The following is a 20,709-nucleotide window of genomic DNA, read 5'->3' on the forward strand; positions in this document are numbered from 1 at the left end:
ACAGAGTGTAAAGCATGGGTGAAAGATTGCAGTCAGTCTGCACTTTTAACAGAATCGGAACAGGGACAAAACTCTCCATCTACTCCAACAGCAAGAGATCCGAAGTTTACCTGAAAAATCCCCCACCTACTGTGTGCGCTGAGACTACCCTGGTAACATCCCCTCTAGGCTTCAGAACCCCCTCAAGAAATAGACTGCTATAACCCGCTGTTTATTATGGTGATTTTTTTAAAGCAATACCAATTTCTCTGACTGTCAGGAAAAGCTTTTCTTATTCCTGCCAAAAAAAACTAAACAATTACTCGGTTCTCAGGGAAATAATGCTTTGCATTACAACAAGAATAGTAAATTCATTTGGATTTTTTAAAAATTTTTTTGAATGATTGAGTTCAGAAATACTACATTCACAACTGCATTGTCCGCAAAGAAGACCATGTTGTTGGATGTTGGCAATTGAGATAAGCATCTGGTGTTAAACAGTGTTGCAGGCTGTAAGTAAAAGATAAGGTATCCCCTAAGACCGTGATGGAGCGAGTTCATGACAAACATTACACAGACAACCACTGCATTAATAACCTTTACCTCAAAATCTACAGTATTATGTACACTAAATGTTTGTGGACTTCCCTTCTAATGAAAGTATTCTGCTACTTTAAGTTGTAGTAATGCACATGTTGCTGTAGAGAAGCTGTGGGCTAGAGGGTTAAAAAATCCCCCAGCACTCAGCAGTGGAAATTTGTTTTAGTTTCCAACATCCTGTAAAAGTGAAAATGAATGTTCACAAGATCAAATGTTGAATCTCAAGCCAGTGTCTTGTTGAATGCTGGGGAAATTCCACTGCCCAGTGTGGTCTTAACCTCTTTTTGACCATAATATGGTAGATCATTTAAAACAGGAATGTTAACCAAGTCCTGGGGTGGCACAGACAGTGTGTGTGCTCCACATTTACATTTACATTTACATTTACATTTACGGCATTTAGCAGACGCTCTTATCCAGAGCGACTTACAAAGTGCTTTGCTATTTCCCAAGAAAACCTCAGCTAGTTAGAATAGACTAATACAAAAGATACCTCCAGGCTTAGACATTACTAAACACAATACAATAAGGCGACCATAGAACTATTCGTCCAAGTACTCTCGGAAGAGGTGGGTCTTCAGTCTGCGTTTGAAGACAGCGAGCGACTCGGCCGTTCGGACATCCAGGGGCAGCTCGTTCCACCACTTTGGTGCCAGGACAGAAAAAAGCCTGGACGCTTGTCTTCCGCGGATTTTGAGGGATGGTGGGTCGAGCCGAGCCGTACTTGAAGCTCCACAGTTCCAGGGGTCTGGGGCTGTGGGTTCGATCCTCACCACGGTCACTGTAAGGAGCTTGGTGTGTTCACCTTGTGTCCGTACGGGTTTCCGCCACCCACTTTCCAAATAAACACACAGTAGGTGACTTGGCTGTCTGTAATTGCCCCTTGGTGTGTGTGTGTGTGTGTGTGTGTGTGTGTGTGTGTGTGGTACACTGTGATATACTGAATATTTCTGATTTGTCACCAATGATTCTGGGCATGCTCCGGACACCCTGCCTGGTTTTCATCACCACAGTTCCCTACAGGAGCTGCATAGCCTAAACAAGCCTGGCTTAATTAGTTTTTTTAGCACTGGTACAGTATCATTGTAATTCAGTTTTGTAAGGATGTATACTCAGATACATTCTCTGACACCTTTAAGACCAAACGGGGCAGCAAAATCCCCCAAGCCTTTAACAAGATGCTCGCTTGAGACTCAACGTTCGATTGTACTTTCAGCTTTCAGTTTTACTTTCACACAGGATGTTAGAGGGTGTGTTATTATGAACACAGCAGCTTTTGGTTTCTCATTTGAGGAGCAGGATATTCTATAAAGGTTTTTGAAAAAAGAACTGTTTTTGAGAACTCAGGGTGGGGGCACAGCATCACTTGCATAAAAGCAACGAGCATGAAAACAGTTTAGCTTGTCTGATGGAGGAACAGCAGTGTTTGAGGTTCATGGCTTTTCACTTCCATCTACTGAACTCTCATTACTTACCTCAGCCAAGTTAAACACAGTTAGACATACTAGGGCAGCTTTAGGGAAGCACCCCAGCTTGATTTTTCAGATTGTGTATTAATATAGTTAATAAAATGCTGTTCATAATAAAGGTTGAACAAATCCTGCAAATCCTAAATCACCATACAGAATTACAGACGAGGCCCTACAAAAGGAGTTTGCACTTACTGTTCACAATGCATCTTTCCTGGTTCCTAGCTGTGCTGTTCCAGCTATATCATACTCTCCTTTTCTTATTATTTATTTTTCAGAAGCACTTTGTTTACAGCACACCTCCGCTGCATTATACAACAAAAAGTTGGTCAATTTGTGAACGTGTGAAGGCAAATATTCACCTGGCTTACATTGCTTAATAATGCCCGGCCCTGGCATATTTGCTTCTTAAATGATGATCCTGTAAGGTCAATTGAGGTGAAAGAGGATGTATGCTGTGTGCACGAGTGTGGGCCCGCCAGCAACGGAAAGTGAGCTAAACCACAGCGGCTGTCAACATCTGTCTCAACGGCTTCCCCATTCTGGATTTAGTCTGATCCATGCAGAGTTTGTCTAACAAGCCAATAATATCACTTATAACCATCTTATAACCATATAAGGGAAGATGCACCCCAATGAATCATATATAACCCAAATTTCTCTGTGTGTGAGTAGAGCTGTCCTTAACTTCCATCCGAATGCTTGTTGCTCTCAATAAATGTTACTCAAAGGCTCCATGTGTCAGAGTATTTGATTGATGTTAGCGGTATCACTTTCTTGCAGCATGATGATTTATACACTGTTCCATAACTTCTGTTCGAAGTCTCCAAACAGCAACATCAGTAGTGTGCTTAGATACTGACATAATGCTTATAACTTTTTTACAGTATGATTTTTTGATAATGAGAAAATATGTTACAAGAAAAAATTTAGAATTATTATATAAATGTATAAAAACAAATAATATGCTTTTGACCTACAGCCAGAAACTGGTCGATATAAATTAAAATCACATTTAAATAGAACACATTATTCCCATGTTATCACATAATGCAGTTTGAACATTGGCCAGTTGGCTCCCATATGATGAGTGTAGCAATGGGCCGGAAATTAAAATACCATCTTAACAGATGACATTGTATCCTATATCGGGGAAGTTTCCTTATGTGACACATTATAAACACTAGTGCAATTCAATGTGCCCAACGTTGAAATTCAGTTAAACTGAACTTCATAGTCATTAGACTAATACAGGGTTGTATAGTACAACCAAACACTGTTAGGCTGTTAGTCTCCAGTGCAGTTCAGGTTAAGATGTGATCCAATAGTGCAAGAACAACAGACGAGACCTGAGACATGGTGCACAGACAAGTTGGCTGCCCACCGCTCTGGGTGTGTGTGTGTAATCACTGCCCCTAACACATGTGTGTGTGTGAGTGTGTGTTCACTACCAGATGGGTTAAATGCGGAGGACACATTTCACTGTACAGTGACAAATACGTGCACCTTTAAAGTACAAAGACAAAAAACAAATGTGTGCATGTGCAAATGGATGCATAAAGGCTGGGTTACTACACTTACAATAACATTTAATAAATATACAATCCTGTGATTACAATTGGTTAGTGTGTGTGTGAATAGAATAGTAGCAGTGAGTTTGTACTGTGTATTCTGAGGTAGACCAGGTCTGATGTTGTAAACAGCATCACACATGTAAACAAGGTATAGAGTGCAGTAATGAGTACAGCAGCTAGTGCTCAGGTTAAGAGAAGAGTACACAGCTTATTTACAGTAGACGGAAGTTCCAGTTAAAGTGCCAGTTTATGCAGTCCCTGAGCAGGTGGATCAGAGTGTAAATGTGAACTGGGATGGTTAGTGATCTGTAGCAGTCTGTATGTGTGTGTTCAGGTTGGTGTTGCTGGTGAGACCAGTTTAATAGCACGTGGGAAGAAACTGTTCCCGAATCTGATGGTTCTGGCTGTGATGTTCCTGTACCTCTTTCCAGATGGCAGGGGGTTGAAAGTGGCTGGGGTGAGTGGGGTCAGAGGAGATGCTGATGGCTTTCCTCCAGCATCTCTTGTTGTAGAGGTCCTGTATGGGTGGGAGGGCGGCTGCAATGATGTACTGGGCAGTTTTCACCACTCTCTGCAGAGACGCTACTGTACCAAACTGTGATGCAGCTGCTCAGGATGCTCTCCACAGTGAACTTGTAGAAGTTGCAGGGGAACTGCTGTGGCAAGTTGACTCTCACCAGCCAGTGGGGGTTGTGGAGGCATTGTTGGGCTTTCCTGATGATGTGTGATGTGTTGAGTGAGCAGGTGAGATCCTCAGATATGTGGACACAGAAGAATGTGAAGTTTCTCACTTTCTTCCCTGTATGATCCCTCAACATTGTTGGTGATGTTGATGATTATTGTTGTGTTGTCTGCAAACTTGATGATGGTGTTGGAGCTGTTTTTTTGCAATGCAGTTGTAGGTGTACAGAGTGTAAAGCATGGGTGAAAGATTGCAGTCAGTCTGCACTTTTAACAGAATCGGAACAGGGACAAAACTCTCCATCTACTCCAACAGCAAGAGATCCGAAGTTTACCTGAAAAATCCCCCACCTACTGTGTGCGCTGAGACTACCCTGGTAACATCCCCTCTAGGCTTCAGAACCCCCTCAAGAAATAGACTGCTATAACCCGCTGTTTATTATGGTGATTTTTTTAAAGCAATACCAATTTCTCTGACTGTCAGGAAAAGCTTTTCTTATTCCTGCCAAAAAAAAAAAAAACAATTACTCGGTTCTCAGGGAAATAATGCTTTGCATTACAACAAGAATAGTAAATTCATTTGGATTTTTTTTATTTTTTTGGTTTGAATGATTGAGTTCAGAAATACTACATTCACAACTGCATTGTCCGCAAAGAAGACCATGTTGTTGGATGTTGGCAATTGAGATAAGCATCTGGTGTTAAACAGTGTTGCAGGCTGTAAGTAAAAGATAAGGTATCCCCTAAGACCGTGATGGAGCGAGTTCATGACAAACATTACACAGACAACCACTGCATTAATAACCTTTACCTCAAAATCTACAGTATTATGTACACTAAATGTTTGTGGACTTCCCTTCTAATGAAAGTATTCTGCTACTTTAAGTTGTAGTAATGCACATGTTGCTGTAGAGAAGCTGTGGGCTAGAGGGTTAAAAAATCCCCCAGCACTCAGCAGTGGAAATTTGTTTTAGTTTCCAACATCCTGTAAAAGTGAAAATGAATGTTCACAAGATCAAATGTTGAATCTCAAGCCAGTGTCTTGTTGAATGCTGGGGAAATTCCACTGCCCAGTGTGGTCTTAACCTCTTTTTGACCATAATATGGTAGATCATTTAAAACAGGAATGTTAACCAAGTCCTGGGGTGGCACAGACAGTGTGTGTGCTCCACAGTTCCAGGGGTCTGGGGCTGTGGGTTCGATCCTCACCACGGTCACTGTAAGGAGCTTGGTGTGTTCACCTTGTGTCCGTACGGGTTTCCGCCACCCACTTTCCAAATAAACACACAGTAGGTGACTTGGCTGTCTGTAATTGCCCCTTGGTGTGTGTGTGTGTGTGTGTGTGTGTGTGTGTGTGTGTGTGTGTGTGTGTGGTACACTGTGATATACTGAATATTTCTGATTTGTCACCAATGATTCTGGGCATGCTCCGGACACCCTGCCTGGTTTTCATCACCACAGTTCCCTACAGGAGCTGCATAGCCTAAACAAGCCTGGCTTAATTAGTTTTTTTAGCACTGGTACAGTATCACTGTAATTCAGTTTTGTAAGGATGTATACTCAGATACATTCTCTGACACCTTTAAGACCAAACGGGGCAGCAAAATCCCCCAAGCCTTTAACAAGATGCTCGCTTGAGACTCAACGTTCGATTGTACTTTCAGCTTTCAGTTTTACTTTCACACAGGATGTTAGAGGGTGTGTTATTATGAACACAGCAGCTTTTGGTTTCTCATTTGAGGAGCAGGATATTCTATAAAGGTTTTTGAAAAAAGAACTGTTTTTGAGAACTCAGGGTGGGGGCACAGCATCACTTGCATAAAAGCAACGAGCATGAAAACAGTTTAGCTTGTCTGATGGAGGAACAGCAGTGTTTGAGGTTCATGGCTTTTCACTTCCATCTACTGAACTCTCATTACTTACCTCAGCCAAGTTAAACACAGTTAGACATACTAGGGCAGCTTTAGGGAAGCACCCCAGCTTGATTTTTCAGATTGTGTATTAATATAGTTAATAAAATGCTGTTCATAATAAAGGTTGAACAAATCCTGCAAATCCTAAATCACCATACAGAATTACAGATGAGGCCCTACAAAAGGAGTTTGCACTTACTGTTCACAATGCATCTTTCCTGGTTCCTAGCTGTGCTGTTCCAGCTATATCATACTCTCCTTTTCTTATTATTTATTTTTCAGAAGCACTTTGTTTACAGCACACCTCCGCTGCATTATACAACAAAAAGTTGGTCAATTTGTGAACGTGTGAAGGCAAATATTCACCTGGCTTACATTGCTTAATAATGCCCGGCCCTGGCATATTTGCTTCTTAAATGATGATCCTGTAAGGTCAATTGAGGTGAAAGAGGATGTATGCTGTGTGCACGAGTGTGGGCCCGCCAGCAACAGAAAGTGAGCTAAACCACAGCGGCTGTCAGCATCCACAGCATAGCACACAAATAGGCCAGGTGGTCGACGTGCTCTCGCGATAACCATTCTAGACTTAGTCTGATCCACGCAGAGTTTGTCTAATAATATCAATATAACCCAATAGTATCACTTATAACCATCTTATAACCATAGAAGGTAAAGACGTGCCCCAACGTATCATATATAACCCAGTTTTCTCTGCCTGTGAGCAGAGCCATCCTTAACTTGCATCTAAAAGCTTGCTCTCAATAAATGTTACTCAAAAGCTCCATGTGTCTGAGTATTTGATTGATTTTTCCACGACAAAGGTTAAACTAGAAGAACTGAACACCGGGTGGATTTCATGTCAATGGGTGTGACCGTATTTTTACAAAAACGTCCAGCCTGAGGGAGTATGTGCAAAAATAATATCATACTGGTAAGATGTATTTCATTGTGTGCGTGTGTTTTATGTCCGTGAAGGATTCTGAGCTGCATTATTTGTATGAAATGTACTCCACAAATAAAGATGTATATTTAAGAAATTACATTTCTTAATGAAACTAATTATCTTAATTGATAAATTATGCTTCTATTATCCAGTCTGGTCTATCAGCTTAAACAGAACAACCAACTGATCGACACAGGACACAAACTAATGGCCATCAAAGACCAGCTCAGATCATCTGAAATGAGCTACAACAATTCTTAAAAGTCTTATTTTGAGTAAAATCATAGTTTTAATTTATTTAATAATTATAATTATTCCATACAATGTTTACTCTGGTCACAAATAAATATGTTTTTTGAATAATACTTTAATATTTTTTTTACATCAATCAGACAGGAAATTGTTAGACAGTCTCAAATAGCAGATACCATAACATAAAAAATACACATCAAAAAGTCCTTTATAATAAAGGACTGCAAACATGAAGAAAATTATGCCTAACATCAAATGGCATATCTCAAATTTTGCCTTTTCATATTGTTTCTAACAATAAACCCACAGATTCTTTCAGGTCAGATGTTTAGATGGTTTCCTGGGTCTTAGAAATAGGGGTGTCAAACTGGGTCGTCTTACACTCTTAAACTCTGAGCATCCGGTTTTGGCTTTGTGAGGATTCTGAGGTACCCTGAAGAGATACTGAAGTCTATGTAGTTAATATCATCTGCAGAACAGTCCTTTTTCTGAACACTTTTAACCCAAATAGGCATTGCTTCCTAACCCTTATTGGCCTTTTGATAGAGAAGTGGGCTTAAAAACCAGAAGGTTGCCGGATTATGCCCTTTTCTCCTAGCCAAAATTCAGCACGTTTTATCATTGCTTCTTTATAATATACACACTGATATGAACTAGTGATTGTTGTTGTATTAGTATAGTAATTGTTTTTTATTATTTAGTACTAGTACTTTAATAATAAAGTTCACTGAGGTCACTTTCAGCTTCCAGGCTTTGCTTCTCCATCGTACTGACTGCCAGATTATGCTTTTCCCTCACTGTATTGACGAGTCTTGGTATGCCTTCATCAGCGAGGAGCTGATTCCCTGTGATTTCTCCTGCTGCCTTCATCACCTCCTCCATCACCTTCATCACTGGCTCCAGGACGATGTGTCTGCGAGTCTGACCCTCGACCACATTGGCCCTCCCACTCAGGACACTCAGGAGGTGGACGGCTCTTCTGACTTTTACCTGGAGATCAGCTACAGCAGCTCTCTGCTCCTTCACCTTCTGGATATCTGTACAGATCTGTTCCTTTCGATCACGGTTCTGCCTGATGTTGCGCTCATTCTGGGAAATTTTCCACTCATAGTCAGATACTTTACCTTTGTACCTGTCCACTGTCTTCTCAGAATCTCTCTCCTCCTCTTCAGCCTTTTTTACAGCATCAAAAGCTTTGCACAGTCCTATTGTTCCACCAATGACCATGGCAGAACCTGCAAAGGGAGAGAACAAATAATGTAATTCCATCACAAACAAAGATTAAGTAAACCAGTACAGGTAAGGTACATCATTACGAGTAATGCAATTCTCACCAGCGACCCATCCAACAACTGGTATAATGAACAGTCCCGCTCCCACACCCGTCACTATCCCAGCGGTACATTTCCTCTTTTCCTCTCTCTGAAGTGTGTCTCTTGCTGAACGTAGCTGTCTCCTCGCCACCTCCAGAGAACCTTCAGACTGCTTTAGTAGTTTATTATTAGACTCCTGCTCTGTTCTCAGGTTGTCTAAGGTCTGCTGTGTAGCTCTCATCTCTCGTTCAAGTCTTCCCTCGTCTCGCGTGAGAATCTCAATGTTTCCATCCAGACTCTTCAGCCCCGTACTGGCCTCCTGATCTGACCGCTCCAGGCTCTGCTTGGCTTGCTCAATCTGCTGTCTAAAGCAGCCGTAGTTTCTACACTGTCCACTATAAGGATCTACTTTTGCATTAATGAGGGCCTCATAGACTCTGTTAATGGAGCAGAGGCCATCTCTCAGAGGCTCAACAACTGCCGAAATAGACCTTTTCACCAAAAGACTAAAAGAGAAAAAGAGAAACAGTCTAAAACAAGTAGAACTACAGTACATTCAGACAAACCAGTTCAGTCAATTTATCTGTAAAAGCCGTTATCTGTTCCTGGCCATTTTCTTAGAATTGTATTTAAATGTAAAACATGTATGTCATGTGTGTGTGTGTGTGTGTGTTGTTCAACTTACTCAGAAGAACAGATTTGGCTCATCTGACAGAAAAAGAAACAGAAAGTTAATGATTCCCTCACAAAAGCCCAGGGTATGATGTTCCCTTCTCATTTCAGCAATCTCATCTGGATGACGCATGTTATCTTTTGTTATAGATTATTAAAACAAATGATAACTGAATAAAAACAAATGTTGAATATGAATAAATGATCTGTTCAATGGCAGACTGCAAACCAGGCAAGTTATCTAAACTAGGAGGATCTTGCTGTAACAGTGAGGTCACAAATAGCAAAGCTAACAGAGCAGACATGGGCAAAAGCAGACTGCAGAAAATGATATAACAGAGCCAGGATCAAAAGCCAATAGGAATAACACTTGGTTTGCAACAAGGGTTGGCAACACTTTTTCAAAGGTAAGAACAAACCCAACAGGTACATAAACAAAAAGGATCAGGTGTAGCAACATACAAGGATGGTACTCTCACATAGTAATATTTTTGTGATGCAGAAAACCTCTTAAAGCAGAACTTCTTACCTCTAGTTAGTCCTTCTTGACCAGTTGTTGATCTTGTAGCCCAGCTAAGATGATCAGCTGTAATGAGGCTGAATGAGTTCCTCCTCCTAGTGTGGCATCACTGCTTGTCTGGTGGGCTGGACCTTCTTATCTTACAGCCTATAAATATGGGGCATGGTGGCATTTCCTCCCTCTTCACCTTTCAGACCTGCAGCGCTAAGAGAACTCCATCCATTCAAGGTAGACAGAGTGTTTTATATATAGCTGAGTGTTGTAATGCAATCACCAATGTTCAATATTCAAAAGTGTTTTCACTAATGTTTACTGCTCAGTTGTAATGTTCTGGGTCGTGGTTATAGATGTGTGAGTACTTCTGATTCTTACTAAGAGAACATTTGAAACAGACTATGATGAATATCTGACTGGCCCCACAAGACTCATAGATTTCATATAGTTGAAGTAGTTTCTTGTTTAAAACCAGCTTGGCTGGATTGTTTTGAACCAGTAGTTAGTGGTGTCTAATTAAGCTAATTGTAAGTTTGTGGTATCTTAATCATAATTAATGTCACCATAACAGTTTGTGATCATGGCATATGCTGTATTGTCATGATTCTTGCCAAATGATCTCACGGTAGCAAATATTTTATATATTTAAAGTTATGACAGATTTCATGAAGGAAACAAAACAAAGTTTTTTTTTTTACCTAAGACATGTCCAATTGATTTCTTTTCCATTGTAGTGGGCACTGTGCATAAATGGTTTAGACCACACTTCAATAATAAATTTTCTTTTAGTGGAAACAGATCTTTACGCAGCTCAGACTAAAAAAAGGCATCACTGGATGGTCCATTATAGAAGCCTCGTAGAGACTCACCTAACATTCCACTGACCTTCAACTGAATGTGTATTAAATACAACTGAACTCTAAGCTGAATGTAAATGACTGTATATTAAATATAACCCTAAACCCTACCCCAAACCCCAAGCCTAACCCTAACTCTGCACCTAACCTTAACCCTACCCTAAAACTAACCCTAACCCTAACCCTAAACCCCAACTCTAACCTAGCCACAGCCCCTAACCCTAACCCCAAGCCTATGCCTAACCTTAACCCTAACCCTAGCCCTAACCTTTTAGGATTAGGTTTAGGGTTAGATTTAAGGTTTAGGTTAGAGTTACCATTAGGTTTTAAGGTTGAATGGTTAAGGTTAAGGTTAAGGGTTAGGGTTAGGGTTAGGTGTAGGACTATATTTAATAGACTATATTTAATAATATTTAATTTATATTTAAAGAGTAATTTACATTCAGCTTAGAGTTCAGTCATATTTTATACAGATTTTGACAGTTGAACGTCAATTGAATGTAAGGCGAGCATCTACAAGGCTTCTATAATGGACAATTCAAGTAAAGTTACACAATTTTGCAAATGCGACACACAAAGCATGTATAGTCCCTGTAGAAAAGTACTTGCAATAGAATAGGACTCTCTGGAGCAGATAAATAAACATGACCCTATTGGCTCCATGATGCCTAATGCCAGGCGTGGGCTAGAGGAGTATAAAGCCCCCCAGCATTGAGCTGTGGAGCAGTGGAAGAACTGTGTTCTCTGGAATGATGGTGGAGGAGCTCCATCCAGTACTTTTGGGGTGAGTTGGGGAGTTGGGGATGATGAGGTGGGGTGGTGATCATTCAACATCCTGACCTCACTAACACTCTTGTGGCTGAATGCCATTAGATCCTCACAGCAATGCTCCTCCAAAATCTAGTAGAAAGTCTTCTTCTCTTTAAAGTAGAGACAGTTACTTCAACGAAAGCAGGAGAAATTCTTTTAGAAAAACTGAAAGAGCAGGTGTCCCAAAACGTTTTTTCATAGAGTATCTATCCGCTGTAGTGGACACCATGCAAGTCAGGGTTACACTTATTACCACTGTTTGGCAAAAAAAAGGGTCAGACACTGGCATGAGGGGGACCTCCCCAATATTGTGATTGGGCTAATAGTTATAGTGCACTGTAACTATAGTATTTCTTTTATGAAAAGGTCATTAATTATGGAGCCTGAATTAATAGAGACATACACTCTTCACTTTACAAAATATTACACATGTGAACAGAGCTACTCTGAGGTAATTATACAGGTTAATGCCACGTAGTGTAACATATTGTGTATTCGATATAAAGCACTGAACATTAATTCCTAATGTTCTATGTTCTGTTGTAGCAAATGGATTCCAAAGTTGAAAAGACTATTCAAAGCCTGACCACAGCTGAAGAAATGAGAAACCAAACCAAGCTTGTGATGCAGCCCTACGCCAACTGGGAGCAATACCTGGCTCCTGCACCGCTCTCTGTAGCCATCCTGGGAGAGCTGATCTTCATCTCCTCCAAAGAAGATTTCTCCATCAACAGAAACCCATCCAAGGACGGCTACCAGCACATCAAATACCCAGAATCATTTCGGGCCTGTCTCATGCAAGTGTGCAACTCTGGCTGGTGGGCTTTCAATGAAGCCCACAAGAACATGGATCAGATTAGGCTCCACACCATGACCGTCCCAAACTACATGAAGACCGCTGTGAAGATTCTGTTCCAAGACAATGATGAGGTTGTTAAAGCCCACCTTTCTGACCAGCTGAAGAACATTAGTGCCATTGCAGACAACTGTGTTAAACTGGCTACCTCAACAGAAGAGCGCTTCACTGACGTCATCAATATCATCCACGAGCTGCTGGAAGCGTGTATGGTGGCAAACCTTGTTTATGGGGAACAGCTGGAAGAGGTCAAGAGAACAATGGAAGAGAACAAACTGAGAGAAAAGAACGAGCAAGACGTAAATGAACAAATGAAGAAGTTGGTGAACAGCATGGAGAATGAACTGCAGGAGGCACAAGAGAACTACTCCAAAGCACTGGATTCCCTACCTACTGGATTGACAGCAGAGTTATTGGACTTTGCTCATGCGGCATTTGAAGGTGTTGCTACTCTTTGCAGAGGACTGACTTCATGGATTCCGCAAAGGCAGAATCCACAAGCCAGAGGTCAAGAATCTGCTGCAGATGCAATTACTAATGTAAACATTTACAGCAAATCTGCAGCAATCCTGAAGTGGGCAGAGAATATTGAGAGGTATGTTCAAGAGGACAAGATAGATGTGATGAAACTGTATAATCAGAAGAACAAAACTTCAAATGCAAGTTATTTGGAACGACAGTTCTGTCAAATCTACGACAGTTTAAGAAAACTCCCACAATGCCAACTAAATGATAATGCTCAACAGTTATGTGTCGAGGGGATTAACATCTGCAGAGAACTGGCAAAATATACCCCTGAGAGACAATGTGAGGAAGCCAGAACAGAAGAGCTGATCGACAACATTAGATGTTTTACAGAAAATGCCAGAATATTTGACAGCGAAAGCAAAGATTTCACAAAGTCTCCTCCACTGACCTCACAGCCACCTATGATGAACAGCATAACTTCAAATAATAGAACATCTTGGTTCCGTGTAGAGCAGACCCGAGCTCAACTGAACAAAACCAGAGAGGACTATCAGCGAAGTATGGAGAACATGGAGAAGAACCAGAAGGAACTGACTGAAATCCTGGTCTCCATGAGAAACTGTGAACTCAAAGAGATAGACTTTAACACCACCATACAGATGCTGGTGAAAGGGATGGATGCCATGGGGAGGGTGAAGGAGCAGTGGGAGAAGATGGTGCGCTTCTTTCGGATGGTGTCCAGCCTTGTAAGCTCCAGCCTAAACAGACCTCTCAAAGATTTTGTCTCCACGTCAGAGAAGACTCAATCTCTCTCCTACGACGCAAAGCTCTTCTCCAAAGACCTGCTCTACAATCAAGCCTTTCAAGCCAGTAACATCGCCAGCCTCGTCCACATGATCTCAGCAACCTACACCGAAGTGTCTGAGAAGTATCTGTTGGATAACATCAGCTTGCTGGGGACACTTTTGACCATGGACAAGGAAAAGCCAGAGTTTGAAAAGGAGCTTCAGGAGTTACGGAACTCCTGTGATGGAGCTCAGAAGGCCATCTCAGACCTAATCTTAAAGAACAAGGAGGAGTTTGAGAGGAAGTCTGACTTGAGACTGGAGAAGATTGACAATGAGCTGCTGGCCATTCTTCCCAAAGCTGCTCCAGAGGAGATGAAGAGCATCCAGAGAGCTGTTGAAAAAGGATTCAGGAAAACAACTACTGCTGAAAATGTTGATGAATTCTCAGCATTTATTTAAGATTTTTGCAAATGAGACAGATAATGCACACATTAAGAATTACTGCAATTTGCATTTATTGACATTATTACTTATTACTCTGCTTGTACTAACAGTAAAATAAATACTCCTATCCAGAGTTACTATTTGCTCTGCATTTCGTATATTTATACCACTATGTAAAATCCCTCAGGCCCACAGCCCGTTCAAACTCATCCACCATCAGATAAGAATAAAACATTTAGAAATATTTTTAATTAGTTTCATGAAAATAACATTTTCATAAAGCCTCTAAGCTAAATCCTTGTGACTTTTCATACATTTGACACAGTGTGTTGTGTCTGTGAATGATTCCTCTGGTAACTGTGTTTATGTGACTTAAAATTAATTTTATTTTCCTGAATAAATATAATCACTTATGTATTAAGGCAAGGCTTTTATCCTCTGCAATAAAATTGGAAGTACAAATGCCAGCATGTTTTTCTTCTGTTTATTCATACACTGTTAGTCTGTTTGTTTTATCATTTATAATTTCACTGTTAAAAATACTTAATTTTTGATTGTTCTTCACTTTGAAACTGTGGAGGAAGCTCTTAAGGAACCTTCAAGAAAATATTTGATGGTGTTCAGCTTTGCACACATAATTTATTTTTAGAAGAAAAGATTTCCTTAAAGCAGGTTCCTCCACAGTTTCAAATTGAAGAACCTCCAAAAGTTCACTTATTTTTACAGTGTACCACCTGTTCAAGTACTTTTTTTTGCTAATTATTAAAAGCAGCATTCATAATATTGCAGCAAAGACAGCAGAGCTGATGGCAAGAAACCAACCAATAGGAACTGAACACACTAAACAGGCATTTTAACTGATTCTTTTATCATTTCTATAAATCCAGAAAACATTTTGAGTATTATAATAAAAATAATGCATTTAATATTCTACAGTGAGGATTCTCAAGAATAGCCTACTCTTATTTGCTGCATGGTGCCGCAGTAAACAGGGTGTGTATGAGCAACATGCTAATAACTAAGACAATGCTCCACCCCAGTATACTCTCCAGTGTACTGCTGCACTGTGCAACTCAGCACTGAATTTGTGGAAAGCCACTATCAGTGCACATGGCCTCTAAAAAATACCTCCTCAAATATGAAGACTGCAACTGTTTCTGAAAGAGAGATTTGAAGTAATTTGTCAAGACAGGCTTTAACTAACATCTTTCTTGTTCACAAGCCTAGCCATGAGACTAATCCTCACCTCACTACTACGTCAGAAGCTCACATTAAATTGCTCCTCCAGGGCTTTTCATATCCAGTCTCTGGTGTTTGATTGGGTGGCGTTTCATCTTCAGGGAGAGCCTCACAAAGTGAAACTGCATTTTCACTTGTACACAGGCAGTTAACATCAAACATAAGTTAACATCTTCTACAAACGTTTCTTTGTCGGGAGAAATTCTGTATTGAGAGTCTCACATTCTCACGTTTTTATTCTTCAGTGTCATCAAGCATTGTTTGAGAAACCTCATTGTTGTTAAGTTGGTAAATGCAGGGGTGCAGTACAGACTGTAACATTACAGTATATCTTTTTTATTCAAATGAGTTGAAGGTTAGCAATCTCTCTTATTTCATAATAGGAACTAGTTAATTAGCCACAGTAATTCTGGTGTTTATAACCAAGTCACTTCAGAACAAATCAGAACCTCCAACCATATCTATCATCAAACAAACATCATGACCGCCTTACACTGCATTATAGAATTAAGCCCTTATACCGAGACCCTGAACCAGAGCTTGTGCCAAGTGCACAAGCACAAGCTGTCAAGTATTTAGAGGCATTTCTAAGGTCAGCAAAACACAAGCCTCAAGTACCAAAAACACCTTTCAGACCTTATGGACAGATCTTTACCCTTTGTGGACTAGACGTGCCTGCAATATTAGTTGTTTTTATTAATCTTTATTTCTATACCAGTTTCAGCAATTCTGGTGTTTATAACCAAGTCATTAACACACACACATGCTTTGTTCTGGCTCTGAACAAAGAAATACTGCAAATATACAGTATTCTCCTGTCTCCTGCTGCCTGTCCATTTTTGTCCATTTTTACGACTAATTTCTAAAGTGTATTTGTTTTAGCAGTGAAATCTAGAAGCTCATTATATTTGAGAAAATTAGAGACCTGCCACAGAGTACACAGATGGAACTGATTATAATTAACAGCAAGGGAACACTATTGTTTGTGCTTGGTTTTATTTCTAGAAGAGACCAGCTCAAACCAGATCCTGTTACTTTGCTTTCGGTTTCAGATTACGGAAAAAAATGAGTTCACCTTCAGAAGGCAAAGCTCCTCCACTCCTCTACTCATTTGCTATCTATCAGATTCAGCATTTAACTGTACACTGTACTGTACAAAAATGTGCTGAAAAACCAAAAGGTCAGGACAATTTCTGCTGCTACAATAGTTCTTCTGCAGCTTTTGGACATTTAAATGTATGTTGTGAAAACTTTTATAGTAACCTCAGTTGACCTTTGAGTTGATTGTTATAACTAAGCTTTGTAACACATCAGAGAAAACTAGTTTTACATAAAGCTCAGTACTCCTACATCAAACACCAACGCTGTGCTTTTAGATCGTCTCTCTGTGGAGGTTTCAGCATTGTGTGGTTTAGCAGGTGCCAGAGGTGCTGTAGATTCCTCAGATCCTTGCCAAGCCTATAAGCCTGGGTTTGCAGGGACCTGCATGCTTTTTAGTTGGTGACAAAAAACACAACACCCACAGTGAATAAATCAAATTTCATCAGCTTAAAAAACACTGTTTTCTCCATTTAACTGCGCAGGCTTATGATAGTCAACATGTGATTATTCTTCTGAATGAAATTCAATGAGTAACGAATAACAGAGATTCTAAATAAATGTTTCTGCTCTGGATAATAATGCATTCAAAAAGGAGCGCTTCAGTTTGGTTATCATGGCTTCCAGTGAGAGATGATTGTCTGTAGAATCTCTGATGATGAGTTCATATCTTAGTTAAATGTTCAGATATTAATGTGAGTAAAACAGCCAAAGTAGAATATTAATTCACAGCATCAGAACTGAATAGGATCTTAGTCGTGAATGAGAAATAGGTAAGGTCATATTGAGACTCCTGTCTTCAGTAAAGCAGTGTTATTAATTTGGCTGATCTGAGAGTAGAGGCCTGTATTTATTGGAGAGATCTGTACTAAAACTCAAGAGAAAACTCGTGTGAGGTTACTGTCGTCCTTATCTCAGGAGACACATTTGAGCAGCAAGAGACTTCTGCTGAATTCACCTTTGTCTTTTCATCTGATCTAATTGTTGTCTAAGAGAAACTACATGATATTAAAGAGGATCTCCTTTCTCATTTTATTTTTCTTTGGGTTGGAGAGCAACACAATCTAAGGAGTTGTGGGAGAGTATATAATAGTGAAAGTGTCGTACAGTGATGTGATGTTGTTTATTTATACTGAAAGTGAACAGTGTCCTCACACAGTCATTAGTATTGTAGCTACATTCCCCTCCCAAACAGGAACTCAAAAAAATCCAGGGTACAATAGCTGTTTAAATTATTGATTATTTTTTATTACATGTTTTCATATTTTCTCATAAAAACATTAAATATTGTGATAACTTTTTTATTCTGTCTTTGGGTCATGGTTCTAATTTACTGTTCATCCACTGTTCTTAAAACGTCATATAAATATTTTGTATTCCAAACCTTCAACCATATCTATCATCAAACAAACATCATGACCACCTTACACTGCATTATAGAGTTTAAGCATCTGGACAATGTTTTTCTGTAAGATGCAGTTGGTGATGAAAATGTGTGCAAAAATTAAGCCCTTAAACCGAGACCCTGGGCCAGAGCTTAGAAATAACAGAACAATCACAAAGCATGTAGTTTTGTGCCAAGTGCACAAGCTGTCAAGTATTTAGAGGCATTTCTAAGATCAGCAAAGCACAAGGACTCAAGTACCAAAAACACCGTTCAGACCTTATGGACAGATCTTTACCCTTTGTGGACTAGACATGCCAACAGTCAGATCAGTTTAGGTTGTACAGTCATAAGGTAGGGGGCGTTGATGGCAGGGCAGTGTTAAAGCATGTCTGGGCAAGAGGCTAATCCAGGCTCAACCACATCATATTACTGTGTTTTTCACAAAAGACAAATGATTATTTCCAGAAGACCATTTAGCACAGACGTCCATCAGAAACAAAAAACCTTGAAAAGGGACTTGCAGGAGGAAGGGGAAAATGAAAAAAGAATATTATTTATGAACCATATGTGGTGATGAGATGAGAATGGAAAGAGGATGGGTCAGGCCTAATATATATAGTCTATAGTTTTATTGGAAATTCCTGATCGTGTCTATTTGTTGTTTTTTGTCTGTTAAAATCAAATTAAATCAAAAGCACACAGAGAAAACGAGCATGAACACTAGGTTTATCAATCAGAAACAAAGTTTGCGTTATTAAACTTTTCCTGAATTACTTTTTTTTATTACTGTGTTACAGATTACAGATGACTGATTACCTGTTAAACATGTAACTGTTATGTAATCCAAAGGAATACTATATTAAAGTAACATCATCTGATTACTTTCCCGTTACTTTGGGTTTACCTGTCTTTTTAAACCTATATATTCAGGTTAATCGTAATCCAATGATGTCACACTGTGTAGGCAACATTTTGGCAGGTAAGTTCGTGTTTATTTGGCAGCGCAGCTCCAGCCCTGGAGGTTTGTGATGAGATAATCTTGAATAAATATTGTTTTATTTTATGAATGGTCACCACATGTGTTGTTTAGAGCTACGTGGTTAGCCAGGATCATCAGAAAACACTTCTATGGGATACTGTTTTATAAGTTAAATCATATAGGTAATGGTTATTAGCTAGCTATGACACTAGCCTAGTTTGTTTAACAACATTAGCTAGTACTACTAGCGACAAAACGGCAAGCTCTTATCCAAGTTGGTTAGATAGCTGCAGAGACATTAGAGACATTTGTGCCTATATCCATATCAGCCAATGATATTTGGTCAGAGAGTAAAATTATTAAGAAAATATAATCCAAAGCAATAATAATAATAATAATAATAATAATAATAATAATAATAATAATAGTAATTAAAAAGCTATTAATATGTGACTGTTAGCTTAACTAGATAGTTAGCTACCTCACTAGCTCTTAGTCTTTTTCTCATAGTTTCATTTACCTTTGCAGTGAACCAGAATGTGGTCTTTAAAACTGCAGCTTTCTGGTGGTAAATGTTTAATGTCACTGAACAATCAACTAACAAAATAATTATAAGTTTGGAGAGACTAGTAACCCTTCAGCTCTTGGCAGGTGTAATGCACCAAAGAATTAACAGTTTCACAGTCGTAGTGTGACCACATATCTGTTTTGTGGAAATTGTGGCTAAGAACTTTACAGGAAAATGTGAAAACATCCTTAATGTTCACATAGATGTAAAATAATAAATATATTTAAAACTATTTTATTCCAAGAGATTTTGGGTGATTTATATTTGTCTATTCAGACTGAAATTATTAAATATGTGAAATATGTACTGGTGCTTGCAGTGGAAATTCTATTATTAGTACTGAAATATTACACATAAACACACCTAACAGCACACATCCAGCAGTCAGCTAATCATACAGTCCTCAGTTACTGCTGCTGTAGTGTGGCTGATCTTACTACCCAACCCTAGTTATAGTATGTACGTACATTAATAACATTATTATTGTATTTTCTTATTGTTTATTAGAAATCTGATTCTTACCAGCAACCCATCCGACAACTGGTATTAATGTCACTCCAGCTCCAGCTGCTATTAAACTCGTTGCAGTTCCTGTCCTCTCTTCTTGTCTCTGAAGTTCTTTTCTGGCTAAGCTCAGGTTTGTAGTTGCCCGATTCAGAGCTTCTTCAGACCGTTTCAGTAAGATTTCATTAGATGTCTGCTCTGTTCTCAGGTTGTCTAAGGTCTGCTGTGTAGCTCTCATCTCCTGATCAAGTCTTCCCTCGTCCCGTGTGAGGATCTCAATGTTCTTGTTGAGACATTCCAGCCCTTCACTGGCCGCCTGATCTGACTGCTTCAGGCTCTGCATGGCCCGCTCAATCTGCCCTCTGATGTAGTCATAGTTGGTGTACTGTCCAGTAAGAGGATCGACATCTCCATCAATGAGAGCCTTGTGGACTCTTTTGACAGAACAGAGGCTGTCTTTCAGAGGTCCGACGACCGTCTTAATTGATTTCTGCACAACAACACTGCGGAAGCAAAGCAAGAAGTGAAAAAATTCTCATTTATAATTGTGACAGCTATTTTCATTGTTAAGGAATACCTGAAAAAAATCTTTTGAAGCTATCCCAACAAAGAAGCATTCGTATTTAGATGAAAAGGTTGTCAGTATAGCTTTGATACTCACATTTCATTAAGAAATGCTACTTGTTAGATTAACTTTCCAATATTTTATCATCCCATTAATACCTTAAGTGAGAATGTGAGGAAATTCACAAGTCTGGTAAATCATGAGGTTGTCATTGTTAAATGACCAATCAACACTTT

General features: G+C 39.5%; 2 protein-coding genes across 2 annotated transcripts; one reads left to right on the plus strand and one right to left on the minus strand.

Moving 5' to 3' along the window:
• Positions 1–7,612: 7,612 nt before the first annotated feature.
• Positions 7,613–9,432, minus strand: LOC140551026 (uncharacterized). The gene is made up of 3 exons (XM_072674396.1): positions 9,410–9,432; positions 8,746–9,230; positions 7,613–8,646 (listed from the first exon to the last, which is right to left on the minus strand). Exons 1-3 carry the CDS (start codon positions 9,430–9,432, stop codon positions 8,123–8,125), a joined length of 1,032 nt encoding a protein of 343 aa, XP_072530497.1. The 3' UTR covers positions 7,613–8,122.
• Positions 9,433–10,114: 682 nt separating this feature from the next.
• LOC140551134 (uncharacterized) lies at positions 10,115–14,505 on the plus strand. Its single transcript, XM_072674500.1, has 2 exons — positions 10,115–10,144; positions 12,124–14,505. The coding sequence occupies exon 2, from the start codon at positions 12,127–12,129 to the stop codon at positions 14,146–14,148; it is 2,022 nt and encodes a 673-aa protein (XP_072530601.1). The 5' UTR covers positions 10,115–10,144; positions 12,124–12,126; the 3' UTR covers positions 14,149–14,505.
• The last annotated feature ends 6,204 nt before the right edge of the window (positions 14,506–20,709 follow it).

This window comes from Salminus brasiliensis, chromosome 3, assembly GCF_030463535.1.
Source record: "Salminus brasiliensis chromosome 3, fSalBra1.hap2, whole genome shotgun sequence".
NCBI lineage: Eukaryota > Metazoa > Chordata > Actinopteri > Characiformes > Bryconidae > Salminus > Salminus brasiliensis.